Raw genomic sequence first — 18,998 nt, forward strand, 5'->3', positions numbered from 1 at the left:
GGTGGAGAGCCAAGGCACCTGCAAAAGCTGTGACAGCTGTCTTTCACTACAAATGTGTTTAACATCTTAAACCATGGACACAACAAAACCAATTCAACATATCTGGCTGGGGTGAAATCTGACTTGTGTTGCCTAAAGTTGGCTGTGTCTGGACAAATAGTCACACAGTCTCAAGGTATTTTGTGGTATAGGCACGGAATTTAGTATCTGTTCATTTGTGATATACAGGCCGCGTGTGTATGTACATTTATAAATGTATAACCTGATATCAAAAGACGTTGGTCATATTTACCTCACCCCAAACCCTAAAATCAGTTCAAATTTGCTAAAACTGTGAGATTCACGAAGTGGCAAAGCAACAATAAATGGCTCCTCTATCCCCGCCCCTAAACCTAACCTCACAACGGCAAAATCAAATCATTACAAAACATCGTAGGAAAAAGAAATTCACGAATGAGTCACCTTTTAAAATAGGTATGAATTCCCATCAGATTGCATTGATGCATTTTATACATATGAAAGATTTCGCATAGATTGAACATCCTGCTGAGTGGCACAGAAAAAGGGGGAAATTAACAGATTACAGATTACAGATTCCTGTGAGACTGTGAAAAGTTACTCTTCAACACGCCGCAATGACTATAGAGGATGACTAACTAGCACGTGTGTGAGATGGCAGCTGTCTGTAATCATCATTCACAAAGTGACGCCAGATTAGTTTACAAAAGATCTGTGAATAAACCAAGCGCAAACAAAAGCTTCAGATTCCTGTAGATTCTTCAAATCAAAAAATTATGAAATATAAAAAGAGATGTTTTGTTCATCCCTGCAGCTGTTTCCCCTCATTACCTGTTTAATGGCTCGGTGTTTGTTGTCACGTGTTGGGTCAATGTTGTGATTACCTCTGTAAGAAGTTGAGTCTGATTAATGGCTTCTTTGTCACAGTTTTGAATCTGCCCTGTTGGATGTTTATTTGTCTTCTGTCAGCTCTGTTGAGAGTTAGAATCTCTTCTTTAACAAAGACTTGAGTTCACGTCTATGATGCTAACAGTGCAGTACCACAAAAGCCTGTCCTGTCCCAGACCTTACTGTAAATGCGGAACAGCAATGAATGAGTGATTGTACTAGATCAGTAGAACCCCGTACATAACATCAACCAACAATGAGATCACATGAAGTTTTTCATTTCTGATTTCAAGTAAGAAACAGCAAGATGTTTGATGTGTTGTGACATGTTAATTGATCACCCAGTGTGTGTTTGTGTGTTGTCTGTGGAACAGTGTGTGTGTTTGTGTGTTGGAGATTTACTGTACTTGTTGAAATAGGCCACAAGAGCCCTGAGGTGATGTCTGACTGCTCAAGCAGTACTTACCTGTAATCCTGCATCTTTATTCCTTTGCTTAACACACGTCTCCTCACCTGACACACAATCTCATGCTCGTGGTTATCATTAGACATTATATACAGATGTCAGCATGACACTCACATTTAAAGAGATTTCTATTTTAAATTCCATTTATATGTTATTTTCGCTAAGCATCATATGCAAAGTATACATACACACAAACAAACCATTTATACTGAATTATGATTTTTGTGTGTGTTTGGTCAAGAAATTGAAGTCGTTAAGTGACATTGTGTTTAAAGGGATAGTTCATCCAAAAATGAAAATTCTGTCATAAATTACACCATTGACTACCATCTTAGAAAGAATGGTTGTATAATGTTTTTGTTCTGTTGAACACAAAATAAAATATTTTTAAGAATTTTGGAAAACAAATCTCAGTTGTAAAATGTTTTTCCAAAAATATTTCAGAGTTTGGTAACACTTTATTTATGCATTTTGCAGACGCTTTTATCCAAAGCGACTTACATTGCTTTACCCTATACATTTATTCATAGGTATTTGCAATCCCCTGGGATGGAACCCACAACCTTAATGCAATGCTCTTACCACTGAGCTACAGGAAAGCTTAAGCAGGAAAGGACACACTTTTGAATCACCTTCATTAATAAATAAATAACATATATTATGTTATGCTTAAGATATCATTAGCTATTATATATTCAAATAGCTAGAAACGTAAGATAATATGTTCTTAATATTAACTAATAAACTTATTAAACATGACCTAATGATTAACAGATCATTATTTAATGTAAACTACAATGCTTTTCAGATGTCATTAAACTTTTAACTCATATGATAATACAAATCTTGAAAACCTACAATTTAAACAGATGTTATACAAAAATGTAAAGCTTTTGTTACTGTACAACACTTTTGCTGCTATTGAGTATGATATGGCTAAGGTTAGAGACCTTTTTTGTTTTCGGCTTGTTAAGGGGTCAACAATTGTTTTTATTACGGATGATTACTGTTTTCTGTACTGTTCTCTTAAAATATGTCTGTGGTTGCTGTATGATTCAAGGAATATTATATTTAATTGAACATAATTGTATGCTTATGTAAATATTTAGGCAAAACATGCCTCGCACCCAAACTACGATGAGTGGTGTGTCTTTAGCAAGAATTAAATGCAACTATCCAACCTTAACACATGTGTTGTAAAAGTCCAATGCCCATAAAGGTACTAAATGATTAATAAACATTTATAAACATTCACAGAAATGAAGAATAGTCAACTTTGGCTTGGGAAGTGCAAAAACATGAACTAATTATTATTTTTAAAGATATATAAACAGGGTAAATGCAGGTCATTTGGGACACATATTTACAATCAAAATGACTACTCATAAAGTTACTAATGATTAGTAAATAATTATAAGCATGATTAATAGTTTTCACTTTAGATTAAGTACTGCAAAAACATCAACAGACAATTACTAAATGATTTGCTAAAATGTCAGAATAGTACAAGTCTACTCAAAAAACAAAGAACAAATTAGGCTTCAGACATATACACGTGCCTATAAGCACAAAATAAGTAAAAAAGAGTTCGTAAAACACACACACTGATGTCTATAGAAGCGGCAATAACAATCTCCTCAAATTTAATTTGACGGATGTTTTATTCACATCAGATACTCAGTATCTGAAATGTAAGCGTTAAGACCACTCTATTCTTCTACCAGTTCACTAGGCACTTACTTTTGTGTATCTTGAGAGAAGTAGATGAATTCACGTGATTTAAAAAATTCAATTGAACTTATGACAAAGTATTTCCGTCCTCGATTCACTCGTTACACGTTTTGTAACAAGCTTTCTTAGTCCCTTATTGGACAATGCTCCTGGAAAAGCATGCACACGTGTCATCCAGCGAACGTAAGTTCAGCGCTTGATTTGGAGACCGTTTGAAACTGATAGATGTCGTGGTCCCGGCGCTAAAAGATGCCGGACATAAACCACACGCTGAAAGTCAAACTGAGTCATGTGTCTGTGTTTTGTTGGCAATTGGCGTGATCAAACCAGATGCTCTTTGAAGATACAAAGCATGCAATGCTGCTCTATGGGTACTCAAGATTAATATGAGATTGACAGAAACTGCTTGTTTGAGCTCATCTTTAATGTTTAAATGAGCAGAAAGTGTGGTGTGAAGATCCTGCCGGTTGAGGTGACGTTGTTTTTATTTGAGCCGGGTAAACAGACTCAATGCAGCTCAGACTAATGACCAGTCAGACGGAATCCAATTACTCCTGAAGCTGCTTTACCTGCCTTCTCTCTGAGTCTCTCTCTCTCTCTCTCTCTCTCTCTCTCTGGTGTCACAGGGACGCGAACACATGTCCTCAGGCTGGTTTTCCTGTGGCACCTGAATCAGAATGTTTATATGAACATGTTTATTCTCAACTCTGTGTCTAGGAGCCAGTCATTTTTCCTTCACAGGGCGTCTGGCTCATTGACAGAGAAATATAAGTGTGTGTTCTGTTTTTTAGTCTGTGTGTCTGGGATTCTGGGATTGCTGGAGGAGATCTCACACCTGTACAGCAGAAGTGTGTAAATTCTGCATTGATAACATCACCAAGTGGAATCGCAGATTGCAATTGTTTTCAAGCAGGTTTCCCAAACACCTAACAATCTGTTCTTGGTCCAGCAAACAGATAGCTCCGCCCCAATCAAATAGCCCCACCCCAAACTCACAAGATCAGTTATGCTTTTCTATGTCAGACATACACGGCACCCAAGAAAGTCTTCAAAGCCACTTGGCGTGAAACCTCAAGTAGCTGCTTGTGAAAGTGACAAGACGACGTTTCTGGAAATTGAAGAGGATCAAATAAAACACAGTTTTGATTGATTTTGAAATCATTTTCAAAGCTACATTTTCTGTTTGGGTTTACTATAAAATGAAAAGTAACCTGTGACAGGTAGTCTTACTGGGGTTATAACAAGTGGTTAAACAAGTGGCTCGGTGGGGGATTTTGAGTGGTGCGTATATGAAGCTCAAAATCTTATTCATTGACAAACTGTAAAATATAAATTGAAGAGCCCTTTGCTATGAACAATAAAATGCTGATCAAACTCATTCTACATACCAGCAGTTTACAAAGCTACATGTGATAAGAATAAAATCTTTCTTGTGTCAATAGCAAATATCTTCATTATTAACGTCCACAGAATTGTATGTATGACCTGTGTATTTCCAGGACTTTTCAAAAAATACAACATTCACAATAATTGAGATGACCCATTACCTTGTGCATCTTTGCTGCCATAAACTCTATGAACAAACCGCTTTAAATGCTTGAATTTGATGAAAATGACATCATTTGGAAGTCAAGCGTTTCTTCACAAACAGTGTTTGAAACTATAAAAAAACATTGCGCTCAGCACGAGAAGCGGCGTCGCGAGTCATGTCTATCAACTCGCAAATAGAAAAGAGACATCTGTGTGCGCAGAAACGCGGTTTGTCAACATATATGTGTGTTTAAAGTCTGGCGAATGTAAACTGTGTGTCTTATTGGTGCAGCAAATCCACATTTTGCTGGGGAAACTTAACTGTATTTATATAGGGCTTTTTACCATTTTCATTGTTACAAAGCAGCTGTACATGAGACACATTGAATACAAGAAAAACAACTAAAGGCATATACCTGTAAAAGCAAATGCTCCACACACACAATATCCATACATACTTACAAACATTGCACACACGCAAACACACTCGCACACACGAACAGTGAAAGCACACATAGGAGAGAGAACCACAGGTCAAATATTAAACGGAGTATAAATTCTTATATGCAATATTAATTATGTCTAACTTCTAAATTCTAAAGCAGCCCCCCCTGCCAGGCAAATAGTGCAAAACAATATGCAAACGGTGGCGAGGAACCCAAAACTCCAATCGAGAAAAAAAACCTCAGGAGAACCCAGGCCCAACCAGGGGATTCCAGTTCCCCTCTGGCAAAAGCTGCTGCCTCTACACAAGCTCAACAGTGCTTGCACAACAAGGCTAAAATAAAAAATAAATAAACTTACGAATAAGCTAAATTATAGATTTAAGATTATCATTAACAATCTAATAGCATTTGAAGTGTTGTAGAAAATCGTGTCAAGTTGCCGCGTCCTTTATCCAGCTCTATCATCTCAGCTCTTGTCAGGTCATCGCTTCCCATTCTCAGCTCTGCCATCAGGTCTGGGCATAAACTGCATCCTGCGGTAGCCTTGGAACAAAAAGACAATAAATAGTTTATGTAAAATAGTTTAATAGTAAACGGCAATAAATAGTCCAGCAGCGAGAGCTCACAGAACGGGAAGCCGCCATATTGTTTTGGCTATACTCGCACAATCGATCGCGTAATACGCATAAGCGTGAAGTCATCGTGATCGAAAAGTTCCGTCTTGCAGTGTACAAGGAATCGAAAAAGGCGCTGTTTTCAGAAAGTTGCACTATGAGACCCGTCTTCCAAAGTTTTTTGTAACAAACGACCAAGACGCATAATTTTAGTTGCCTTTTCAGTTGGAAACGGTCTTGTGTAAACGGCACCTTTGTCCAAATAAAAAGAAAATGACGCTGTTTTTTTTGCTCCTTTTGCCAAATGAATTTCAAACGGACAATTGCGTTTTTCCCTTCAGAGTTTACACATCAAGAGCTTTACTGTTTGAAGAGTATAGGGCATGGGGAGGATCACTTGGGAAAGGATACGACTGAGTGTTGGGTTATGTTGCATATAGATCCGTCTTTCAGCGATCATCAGTGTAAATGACAAAAAAGGTCAAATGTAACATAAACTTGAGATTTATTCTCAGGCACGACGGAGTGCCGCTCCAAAACACAAGAAGAGCCGCCCCTGACGGCCCGCCCCAATTTAACCCCTGGTTATTACTGTATAATAACTTTATTAGCAGTGCTGTTTATATGGATCCTGTGGTTAATGTGTTCAGTTACTGTAAGAGAATATATGAAGATGTGTCTGTGCAGGTTTTGTGCTCCTCATTAAACTCATAAATCGGGCACTTTAAATCTAATAATGTCAACAGGTTTATGTGAGCGTTGTGTTGAGGTTTAAAATGTATTAGATCTTAATCCAATGGTTATCTAAGAGTGGTCTTTACTAACAGATCATTGTGTGTGTGTGCGTGTTGTGTGTTTTATTTCAGCAGTGAATTTTAAGACCACCTTTTATCTTTCCTTCTGTTTAAGTCTTTCTTCTGCTTTATCTCTCTCTCTCTCTCTCTCTTTAATAACAACTTTTTAATAACACACATTATACTTTAAGTCAATATGAAATTAAAATAGCCTCTGTTTACTTTTGTAATAGACGTTTCTGTTTCATTACTGAACGATATTTAAAAACACATTGCTTGTCTTTATAATCTTTCATCAAAATGTAATAACCATCAGTTATTAGAAAGCGTTTCTAAAATCTTAACAATAATTAAAAGTGAAGTTTAATATAAAGAAATTCATTTGGTGGTAGATTATTTAAAAGTACAAACATTGTGAATTTACAGGTCAGGTCCAATGGATAAAATCTGGTGCTGCCCTGCTGCTTTCTTCTCATTGAATATCTCGGTTTACTCTGAAATGTGTCACGTTGTGGAAGTGAATGTAATATTGATTTAACATATTTTATTTGTAAACAGTTTTTTCTTTACATATTGTTTGTACAACAAAAAGCAAAAACAATGTCCTCTATGTTTTGCTCTGTATTTCAACCAATTCATAAGCGCTGATGATTTCTTAAAAGCAACCTGTTTGTGTATTTCCTAAAGATGATGGAGTTCTGACTTGAGAGTACAGACATACATTCTGTGTTGTATTTAATTAATTATTTCCTTATCCTTTTTATTATTTATATATTCTTTATTTTGCTATATATTTACTTTATTAGTTATAGATTATATTCATTTCTATCTAGTTATTATATTCTATGCTATATTCTACATTGGGTTTGGATGCTGCATTTCTATTGTCTTCACACGTAGACATGAGTTTGCAGTTGTCTCTTTCTCAAGGTTCATAATAACGTCACTAGGCAGTAATTTTCCACTCTCTATGGTGGTATAAAAACACACCCAATGTGTTTCTAGTCAGACGAAGTCTGAGAAAATTAGACGGAGATCGAGTAACTCTAGACAGAGTTAGAATGGGCATCTGAACTCAACTATGATTTTCTCTCTCTAATAAACTGTGCTCATTTTATCACAACTAACATCCCTTCGTCTCCTGCCTGCTGTTCTTCCCCTCTGATATCCAAGTCTGCAAGATAGTTAGATCTATCCATTCTATCACCCCAATGATCATTCCAAAATGAGAGCTCTGTTTTACATTTTTTCAAAAATAATGTTTTTTATTGTGCATTCAAACATAAATCAATCAAACTGCATTTGGTTTGTATTTATTTAAACCATAATAGCCAAAAAAAATCAGCTAACTAACACAATAAAAACATGATTTTTTATACATTTTAATCTCTTTTGGAAACAATCTTTTCATATGTGGAATAATATAGCATAATCTTGGTTTGGAAACTTTTCACAGCAATTGACAGTCGCACAACGTTTGTCGTTTGATATTGTTATTAGTTTTGAGTGGTTGTAATCTGGGAATGACGTGTCGTGACTGGCCAATCAGAATGAAGAATTTCAACAAGCCGTGTAATAAATGGATTGAAAACGCTCACTCTTGCTCCGCACCAGTGGAAACGCACCCTTAGTGCTTGCGTGTTTGTTCAGTTAATGTGAGATCAGATGGTGTAGCAGGGTTGGGGTCAAGACAACATGAGGTCACATTAACTGTAAATCTCTAAACTCTTTCTTCTGTGTGTGCAGGTGTTGCAGATGTATCTGCCCTTCTGCGGTATCGCCATCTCAAACGCTCAGCTGTTCGCTGCCTCCCGGAAAGAGTACGATAGGAGCAGGGTGAGAATACCCGACGTTTACTTCATTAACCCCCCCACCCCGCTGCTGACAGGACAGAGCACACGTGTGTGTGTTATAGATGTCATGTGGGTGTTTATTACCTAGTATGTGTGCATCTGTCTATTGATCTTCCTACACACTCGCCTATTATACAGGCAGTCTGTGGATGAACAGAAGATGTGTGTGTACGTGTGACTTGGGAATTATAAATCCAAGATTTGGCGTCTTCACATTTTACAGTGTGTTCAACACATTTACATATCGATTGCAAAACAAAAAGAACGGAACGAAGGAGAGAAAGATATAGTCAGAGAATGTGATTTCATGTATCAGCTCTTTGTTGTCTTTTAGCTATTGTGTAGCATTTGAAACAATATTAGTTGTCAAGTAGTTAAAATACTATTTTATTTGACAGAAGATTAAAATAATGTTGGAAGAAACTATTGGCTCAACTTGTCCCAAAGTAGCTAGTTCTATTTATCCACATTTTCTTCATATCAGTTTGCATTATGTGTTTGCAGTGTTGCCATGTTCATTTATTTTTAAGCGCTTTTTATACTTGATATTTGGTCTTTAGCTCATGAAGCTCATGACTTTATTTGTAAAAAAATGCTCAGTTATGGATATTTGAGACAGATAGTTTATTTTCGGTAAGTAATTGCTGGTTGTTTTTACATATGAAGATCTGGCAACATGTTATTTTGACAGATCGTGAGAACTGCTGACCATACATACATTTGATTTTACAACATATACACAATTTATTTTATTTATTTACTCTCATTTTCTCTTGCTTTATCAATATGTCATGAGTGTACACAGATTAATACTAAATTTGAATACTATTTAAATATTTAAACATATCAATACAATTATAACTAGCGCCCTCTTTTGGTACGCACCATAAGTATTTTATACAGTAGTAATTGTGGTTTTACTTTTTATGATAAATTAAATCAACGCTCTTTCGTGATATGCAAGCAGAAAAGACGTTCTTACGTCTCTGCGAATTCAGAGTGAAAATTTACTGTAACTTTTGCCTCTCTGTCGCCATCTCTGTTTGAAACACAAAATGTACAACTTTAAAACACACTTTTATAAATGACCTGTGTTGATCAACTGGTGTTGTGTTGATAACTGTCAACGTGTGTGTGTGTGTGCAGGCTCTTCTGGAGGTTGTGAATGATCTGTTTGAGGAGCAGACTGATCTGGAGAAGATCGTGAGGAAGATCATGCATCGAGCACAGACTCTGCTGAAGTGTGAACGCTGCTCCGTCCAGTTGCTGGAGGACATTGAATCTCCGGTACTGATCCTCCCTCCTCCTCCTTCTCCCCCCTCTCCCTGCATCTCTTTAATCCTGCTGGCTTCAATGTCTCCTGCAGGTGGTGAAGTTCACCAAATCCTTTGAGCTACTTTCACCCAAGTGCAGCGCTGACATGGAGAACAGGTGCGACAGACGGCAGGTTAAACATTCACACAGACACACACCATTGTGCTTTATGTAAGCGGAGAGACTCGAGCAGAGCTGCTGTAACGTTAACGAGGCCGTTTCAGAGCCAGAGTCTGTCTGCAGTTAACTGCATCAGCAGCAGCCAGTGCGCGCGTGTGTGTGTGTGTGTCTGTGCGTTTCTTTGTGCGTTCTGCTTCCACAGTGACAACTGCTTCTGCATTACGCACACTGCACCTACTATATAATGCAACATACAGATATATGTGAGACAGTAATTAGATAACGAATGGCTGTAATGTCTAGTGTTTGTATTGTAATGTGTGAACTGATTCTGGCAACTGTGCATCTGCAGAGGTTTAGCAAAAGTGCGTTTGGAATGTAGTTTGCGTGTACAGTGTAGTTTGAAAGCCTGGTGGTGTGGTTTGTGTGGATGTTGCTATAAATATGTCTTATTTTTTGCGTTTATTGTCTATCTGCGCTGTAGGTTGCATTTACAGTGTATCTGCAATGTAGTTTGCTTTTCTAGTGTATTTGCGATGTAGTTTGCCTTTTTAGTGCATCTGCGATGTAGTTTGCCTTTTTAATGTATCTGCGATGTAGTTTGATTTTTTAGTTTATCTGGGATGTAGTTTGCCTTTTTAATGCATCTGCGATGTAGTTTGCCTTTTTAATGTATCTGCGATGTAGTTTGATTTTTTAGTTTATCTGCGATGTAGTTTGCCTTTTTAATGTATCTGCGATGTAGTTTGATTTTTTAGTTTATCTGGGATGTAGTTTGCCTTTTTAGTGAATCTGCAATGTAGTTTGATTTTTTTGTTTATCTGGGATGTAGTTTGCCTTTTTAGTGCATCTGCGATGTAGTTAGATTTTATAGTACATCTGAGATGTAGTTTGATTTTTTTGTTTATCTGGGATGTAGTTTGCCTTTTTAGTGCATCTGCGATGTAGTTTGCCTTTTTAGTGCATCTGCGATGTAGTTTGCCTTTTTAGTTCATCTGCGATGTAGTTTGCCTTTTTAGTGTATCTGCGATGTAGTTTGCCTTTTTAGTGCATCTGCGATGTAGTTTGCCTTTTTAGTGTATCTGCGATGTAGTTTGCCTTTTTAGTGCATCTGCGATGTAGTTTGATTTTTTTATTTATCTGGGATGTAGTTTGCCTTTTTAATGCATCTGCGATGTAGTTTGATTTTTTTGTTTATCTGGTATGTAGTTTGCCTTTTTAGTGCATCTGCGATGTAGTTTGATTTTTTAGTGCATCTGCGATGTAGTTTGCCTTTTTAGTGCATCTGCGATGTAGTTTGCCTTTTTAGTGCATCTGCGATGTAGTTTGATTTTTTTGTTTATCTGGGATGTAGTTTGCCTTTTTAGTGCATCTGCGATGTAGTTTGATTTTTTAGTGCATCTGCGATGTAGTTTGTAGTTTGCCTTTTTAGTGTATCTGCGATGTAGTTTGCCTTTTTAGTGCATCTGCGATGTAGTTTGCCTTTTTAGTGTATCTGCGATGTAGTTAGATTTTTTAGTTTATCTGCGATGTAGTTTGCCTATTTAGTGCATCTGTGATGTAGTTTGCCTTTTTAGTTTATCTGCGATCTAGTTAGATTTTTTTGTTTATCTGCGATGTAGTTTGTCTTTTTAGTGTATCTGCGATGTAGTTTGATTTTTTAGTTTATCTGCGATCTAGTTTGTCTTTTTAGTGTATCTGCGATCTAGTTTGATTTTTTAGTTTATCTGCGATCTAGTTTGTCTTTTTAGTGTATCTGCGATGTAGTTTGCGTTGATAGTCTATCTACGATGTAGTAAGTGTTGCTAATGTATCTTTAATGTGTCTCTAGTCTATCCATGATTTTGTTTGTGTTTCTAGTGTGTAGTTGCATAGATGTACTTGTAATGTAGTTTGAGGTGCTACTGTATTTGTGACGTACATTGTAAGAAAAACCCATAAAAAACATAAATTTTCTGGCAACTGGGGCACAAGAAAAAGTACATAAAATATTTTTTTCTGTAAAATGACATGTTTCCCGTCTTTTTGTGTCATTTTACATTTTGTCTGTTTTTTTTTAAATACATGACAAAATTCATTTTTTTACGTGGAAAAAGTATTACGAAAAAATAAATTATGTAGTTTGTGGTATATTTACTAGAATATTTGTGATTTAGTTGTGGTGCTATTGAAAGACATTTGGAATGTATTTGGATTGTAGGTTGTGTAGCTTCAAAACACATTTTTTAATGGCAGTCATTGGGTACTTAACATTAAACCATAATTATTGCTGTGCTTACACAAATGGGGTTGTTTTTTTACAGGCTCAAGTGGTGTATTTTATGTGTATGGTGTATTTGTGTTGCTGTTATTTTTGTTTGTGTGTGTGTGTGGTCAGGAGGTGTTGTGATTGATGAGTCTCAGCTCCGGAGGCTGTAGGTCAGGGTTATTGTGTGATATCTGTTATCTGCAGCCCACACTCAGAGCTTCAGTGTGTCCAGTGCTCAGCACTCATGGAGTCTCAAAGCCCTGAGCTCAGCTCTTAAAAACAACACACACACAAACACACAAAGCCGCAGATTTGCAAGCGTTTGTCCAATGGTGTGCCAAGAGCAGAAGTTGTCGGTGTGTGTGAGATAGATCTGCTTTATGTGACCGTGCAGCCAATGACAGTGAAGCGCACAGGTTTGATGATGTCATTGATGGGGCGTGTGGGAGCTCTTACACCCCTCGCTCTCATTCTCTGCACCTGTCTAATGTTCCACTAATGTTCATCTCTATCAGAGAACATCTCTCAGAGATAAACCCAAAACACTACACACCATAGACGCCGGAGGTTTAAAGTGTACTTCAATTCAAGAAATTGTTCATTGAAACATCTGCCAATATTTACTCAAACTCCGCGTTTGTTTTTCTCTATGGAACAAACTCGAGTGTAAAACTCACAGACATTAAGGGGATAGTTCAGCAAAAAAACATAGATTTTTCCACCATATGATTTTTAAACCTCGTTCTTCTGTGCAAAATAAAAGAAGATATGGAAGCGAAAGGGGTTTCAGTTGTTTGGTTTACAAACATTTTTCAAAATATTTTCTTTTCATACAATGTCAAGTGAACTATGCCTTTAAACAGTCTAATGTGAGAACGCCTCATTACTTTTATTATGTAACACATGAGCTTTCGAATGAACGTTTAGAGACAGACCATCACTCTGAAAACTAAAAGATGGAAAGTGTAATAATGTTTCACATGATGGCATTTGTGTATGCCTGTTCTTCACAGGGGATTTCCTCTAAGCGATGTGTGTTATTTGCTTTATTTCACGCGGGCGTTTGGTTCTCTGAAGGTTCTGCCGGAGCCATTATGTAAGAAAGATTTGTCCTGCGATGTGCTGTGAAACAGCTCACGGCGAAGCGGGCACACAGACACAACACACTCTCGTTCACACATCTACACCCTCTCGTTCATTTCTTTGATTACATCATCCGTCAGGCGGCGTGATGTTCGGAGTGTTAGATCAGACGATTCTCAGCTCGGAGCTCACGGATGTGAATGAACCACGTGAGAGAGATTAAAGAGAGAGATGGGAGAAGAGAGACATGGAGAGGCCATATCAGGACTTTCTCTCCTCTTCCTCCGCTGCACGTGGGCGTTTAAGAGAGTCAGAGCGTCTGAACTTCTCATCGCTTTTCTAATCTCCACGGAGCCTCATTAAAATTCTGGGAAAGTTTGTTAGATGGAAATTACCGGAGAGGGAGTGACTCGCGGCGGCCGAATGACACGTAGACCTCAGGATTCAACATCACTTCCTCTCTGGATGAGCAAATCGACTGCTCGCTCTGATCTGTGGTCTGATTTTACAGGTGTCATGTCGAGTGTAGTATAGGAAGTGTTACCATGCGGTCAAATCTCCAGTTGTTGAACTTTTTCCTGTAGATTTACCATCAAACTGCACCAGTCTCTGGCAGATTCATCGCAAGAGATTTAAAGGCCATTTATAGACACTGTACACTCATAAATGTGACTGGAAAAGTGCAACGATGCAAATTATACGTCATTACTCTGTCACTTCTGAGATGAGATTTTATGGGAATTATGGAGAATTTTATGCTAATTGTGAACGCGATTGCAAATCACATTAAAACCAATTCAGCAGTTTTAGGGATTTTTTTCTCAAGTGATCATTTTTGTTCATTTTAAGAGAAACTGAAGGCCCCCTTAGATTTTCTCACAGTTCTGAACATTTTATTCAATCTTCATTTGTTTGTGTTGATCACCTCTTGAATATGGGTAGGTTTCTATAAATACACAATTTTGAACAAAAAACTGAGAAAATTGCATTTTCAGATCTGATTCAAAATGATGATAGAAAGAAAGTGTTCTCTTTTAAAAGATCTATAACACTGTCCCCATATAAAAAAACATGGATAACTGGAAAAAACGTATATTTTTACTTTAATTTTTACGAACTACAATTCTGAATTAAAGTGTATAGAATGTAGGATAGATGCTTGTCATTTTAGCATTTACTTCTGTCAAGAATTATGCACAAGAATATTTAGGTTAATTGTTAATCATACTTTTGTGTGTACATGATTGTGGATCATCTCGTGTGGAGGAGGGAGATTGATGCGCCGGACGTTCTCGTGTCACTTCCTCTTTCTGTCCTGTGCACAGCTTCAAAGACAGCATGGAAAAATCCTCCTACTCTGATTGGCTGATTAACAACAGTATAGCTGAGCTGGTCGCCTCCACTGGACTGCCCGTGAACATCAGTGATGCCTACCAAGACCCGCGCTTCGACGCTGAAGTAAGATCATATCATGAAGAAATAAACGAATCAACGTGTTTGGGAAACAATGCCAAATAATAAAAACAAGTTACAGTGACATCCCAGGCTTTGGATGATCCTTTAGAAAGCACTGCTCTGTACATGACCTTTGACCTCTGTCAGCTGTTGTTTATCATCTGTAAAGGCCAAAAGCACAATGTTATATAACACAGTGTCTTATGAGTTTACAGTCAGAGCATTGTGTGTGTTTCTCCTCAGGCGGATCAGTTCTCTGGCTTTCATATTCGTTCAGTTCTTTGTGTCCCTATCTGGAACAGTAACCATCAAATCATAGGTTCGTAATCCAGTTCTCCTCTCAGTGTTTCGTTCATGTTCAGTTTGACACATGATTTATGTTGATGTTACCGAAAGTCTCAGACGACACATCCGCTCAAATTTGCGCACAAAAATGGTTCAAATCACCATAGTTCAATGATTTCCCCAAACCATCGTTTCTTCGGAACCCCAAAGCTGTGGTTAGAAGCATCGTTCCTTTTTATAATGACGTGTGGTCTTACATGCATCAAGCTTTTGATCAAAGTAAGCATAAGACAGGCAGTGCACTCCATATCCATCATTCTAAAGATATACAAATTCAGTTTGACATTTAGTTCGTCAAGTAAATAGAAGCGGTGTTTTTTGAAAGGTGGGCATACACATGACTTGCGTGCTCTAGGACCCTGGGGAATCCCTGGGCGGATGTTTTGATGAACAGAGAATGATATTTGGAAGCATGTGATCAACTGACAGTTTTGGGGCACCTTTGACTAGCATTTTCATTTTTCCTACTGTGGTGGTCAGTGGTGTCCCAGAACTGTCAGTTGCTAACATTCTTCCAAATATCTTTCTCTGTGTTCATCAAAACAAAGACATTTCTACAGGTTCAGAAAAATGTATGACGGATTTTCATTTTTGGGTGGATAACCCCTTTAAGGGGTACTGTATTTAAAAAAAAAGAGAAAGCACACGATAAACACAATTAAATATAAATTTGACTGACATTTGGTTAATTTCTCTTAAATTACTGAATTCGTCCAATTTTAGTGGACTTATATGTAATATAATAAAATATCATGGTTGTGGTTGAGGCGTTTATTAACACATAAGCATGCAGAAGTACATATTAGGAGTTTGTATCCAAAATGAGAAAAAAAAATCTAAAATCATGCAGCTTAAGTTTTACCTTAAGCTGTACTTTATCATAAATACGTGTTTCCCGAAACCTTCTTAGTTAAGTAGACCTTCTGTAACTTTCGTAAGGTTGGTCAGGAGCGCTCTTAGTTATACCTCATCACCTTTGATGGTTCATACCGCTATACAAAAAGCTTTTCTACATCGCAGTTAAATATCACATATAAAATTTTATATAATAATTTAATATAAAATTCTATTTAGTATTCAATTTACATTTTTACTTTAGCTTAGCTTTAATTATACAAATAAAGTACTCGGGTTTAAACACTCAGTGTAGGCTATCAAAGTAGTTTCATGAATAAAATTGTCATACACTGATGTTTGTTAGCGTTTTTAATTACAGACTATTATCCCAACGCACATTAGCTGGCAAAGCATTTGACAGGAAAGACGTAGTCTATATAAAGAAAATGAATGTTGGGGAGTTTGGTCAAACTATGGCAGCGAGACAGAGAATAGTTGTCTTAAATCAAAGACGGCGGCGTCAGTGGAGCCAGTTTGTGTATTTGCACATTTCATTAGAGCACATTTTAGTCCCCTGGTAAACATGTCAGATGAGAAAATTCTACACAAATTTAACCTGCCACGGGAGAAAATTCTACAGCTCTTGCATCTTATTGGCCCAAGTTTGTCGAGACAAACTCGACGGAGCTTCCCACAAACAGCCAGTTAATGTAGCTGGTTTAGGCAGAAAACAGAGATCATAGACCTGCAAAATGATAAATACACACACACATATTTCCACGTTTATTTATAATAAACATTTTTTTCTCAATACGTTACCCACTGTATAACAAAGGGTAGAGCGAACTATCAGTTCTCGAGACATTGATATCAATCTATTCAGCAACACCGCCATGAACATCACCTGCTAACATCGTACTTTTACCTTAAGTAACCTCCAAAGGTATAGTATGGGGAACACGCCTAGAAAAGGTATAACTTGAGTTAAGGAGGAGCTTTAGACTCTTCGTAACGCGCTAACGTTATTGGGAAACGCAGACCATGTTTTTATTGTGTAAGTTAGCTGTCTGTCTTAGTTATTATGGCTTAGATCAAAACAAACCGATTGCATTTCGACTGATATTAATTGGAATAAAACATGATTTTTGAACATTTTAAAAACAGAGTTATTTCATTTTGGAAATAAACTCTTCATATTCTGACTTGTACTAATAATAATTGTTACTTTTGGAAAAGCAGAAATTCTCATCACAGAATCCATAAACAGTTTTTTGATGTTTTATGTGTTCCCAGGGAAAAGCTGTTGTCAAAATTTATAAAAAAATATATAATTTCAGAGAACCCACCCCTGAATGGCACTGTAAAACGAAAGCGTCTGTGATTGGTTGATTCACATGTCAGTCACGTGATCTCTTCTGTCTGAACGGTTTACGGTCTGAATGATGTGCAGTGTGGATCAGACCTTATGACGTTTAGTTAAAGGCTACGTGATATTAACAGAGAACTAATCTGTGGGTGTACGATACTGTGTGTTTGAATGTGTGTCAGGTCAGCGTGTGTGTGATGTTGTGCTCAGTGCTGCATGCGTGGGTGAAAATGTGTGCGTGTGTGTGTGGGAGGATTCTGTCAGGCACTGAAAGTCATTATGGCACAAACAGGCAGTAGAAGAAGTCATGATGTTTTCATTGAAAAGATTCCTCTCCCTCTCCTCGCATCTTACGCATTTTCTTCGTCTTTTGTACTGTTGTTTAAAAATAATGTGTTTAACCCAGTGTGAAAGAATCTCTGCACTGAGTGCATCTAAACCATATTTGAGCTCATGTTTGTTCACAAAGACATTCTTCATATTACTACAGTATTCTTGTATTGTATATATAGTGTTTTCTGTGTACATGGAAATGAAGAATGATCGAAGTAAACAACAAGAGCACAGTTCATGCAATAATATTTCACAGAGTGAAGTGCGCTCTTAACCATTTTCAAAGCGATGAATGAACCGGAAGCCAAATCAACTACTTAAAAGAATGAATCCATGTTCATGTAATGAATTCCTACACTAGTATAGCTTGATTTTCTCTAGGTGAGCATTTAGTAAATCAAGAAAACAGTCTTGTTGATGCAGGGGGGGACAGGGGGCATGTCCCCCCCACTTTTCAAAATCACGTTCGTGTCCCCCTCACTTTCAAATTAGTTTGTTATGATTTTTTGATATTTTAGTAGGACCGAGCAGGACACAGATAGCCTGCCTGTGTCGCTGCGCTTGTCGCGTTGAAATTAATAAAAAAAATCACGTTGTCGTTGTTTTGGTAGGCAATGTTAGGCTGCTTCCGTTTAATTAGAAGTCATTCTTTTTATCGCAGTTAGTATTTATGACATGCTTGACAGAAACGTGGGCTTCCCTGATCGCTGTTTATTTACGTTTAACCTCGTTAAGCATTTTAAAAAGTCATCTGGCTCGTCCGCAGATTCAGGTTTATAAGCCGTGTTTTCCTCCTATGGAAGCAAATAAGAGACATAATGTTTTGAAATTTAACAGCCTATGAATACTTGATTTAGAATTATTTTACTTTGGAAACAATGTATCTGAATTTATTTGTTTCGAATTTACCTCTATGAAATTTAAATATGAAAATTCTTGATTTCCAATTTAAAAACCTGAATTTAATGCTCACAAATTCAGATACAAAAAAAAATCAACTTACAGAATTTCAGATAAAATACATTCAGATTGATCAAATTTGATTGCTCTGATTCAGATCTCAAATTTCAAGTTAATACTTTTCAAAGAAAACATATGTCTAATTCGACTGCTCAAATTCAGATCGAAAAATTCAAGTTAAATATTCACATGGTAACATCCGGGCTACCCAGGATAGGAAAAACACTTGAGCCCAGAGCCCGTCTGCAATTGAACCGAACCATTGAACCGAACCATTGAATCGAACCATTGAACCGAACCAATGAACCGAGCCATTGAACCGAACCAATGAACCGAACCGACGTTGGTCGAAAAATAATAATAATAATAATAGTTCCAAAAAATAATTAGCAACAACATACTTTTGTTCTGTAGAGTCTGATTGTACATAAACAGCAAACTTACCGGAGCGCCTTCGTTTTCCCTAGAAGTCATCTTCTTAACAGGTTTAATATCCGTGCCTTGACCTCTTCTTGGATCATGACAGACAGTCAGGTTGTCGTGCTCTGAATCGGTTCATTGGTTCGGTTCATTGGTTCGGTTCAATGGTTCGGTTCA

The 18,998-nt window shown here is 37.2% G+C and overlaps 1 protein-coding gene across 1 annotated transcript in view; it reads left to right on the plus strand.

The window, feature by feature from the left end:
- The window catches only part of pde11a (phosphodiesterase 11a), a 43,489-nt gene that overhangs the window by 9,614 nt on the left and 14,877 nt on the right, over nt 1–18,998 (plus strand). Inside the window, exons 3-7 of the mRNA XM_056754979.1 lie at nt 8,234–8,323; nt 9,487–9,627; nt 9,707–9,771; nt 14,431–14,563; nt 14,804–14,879. Of these exons, the coding sequence (XP_056610957.1) occupies nt 8,234–8,323; nt 9,487–9,627; nt 9,707–9,771; nt 14,431–14,563; nt 14,804–14,879 (505 nt within the window). The remainder of the gene's footprint in view (nt 1–8,233; nt 8,324–9,486; nt 9,628–9,706; nt 9,772–14,430; nt 14,564–14,803; nt 14,880–18,998) is intronic.

The sequence above is a fragment of the Triplophysa dalaica genome, chromosome 8 (assembly GCF_015846415.1).
Source record: "Triplophysa dalaica isolate WHDGS20190420 chromosome 8, ASM1584641v1, whole genome shotgun sequence".
NCBI lineage: Eukaryota > Metazoa > Chordata > Actinopteri > Cypriniformes > Nemacheilidae > Triplophysa > Triplophysa dalaica.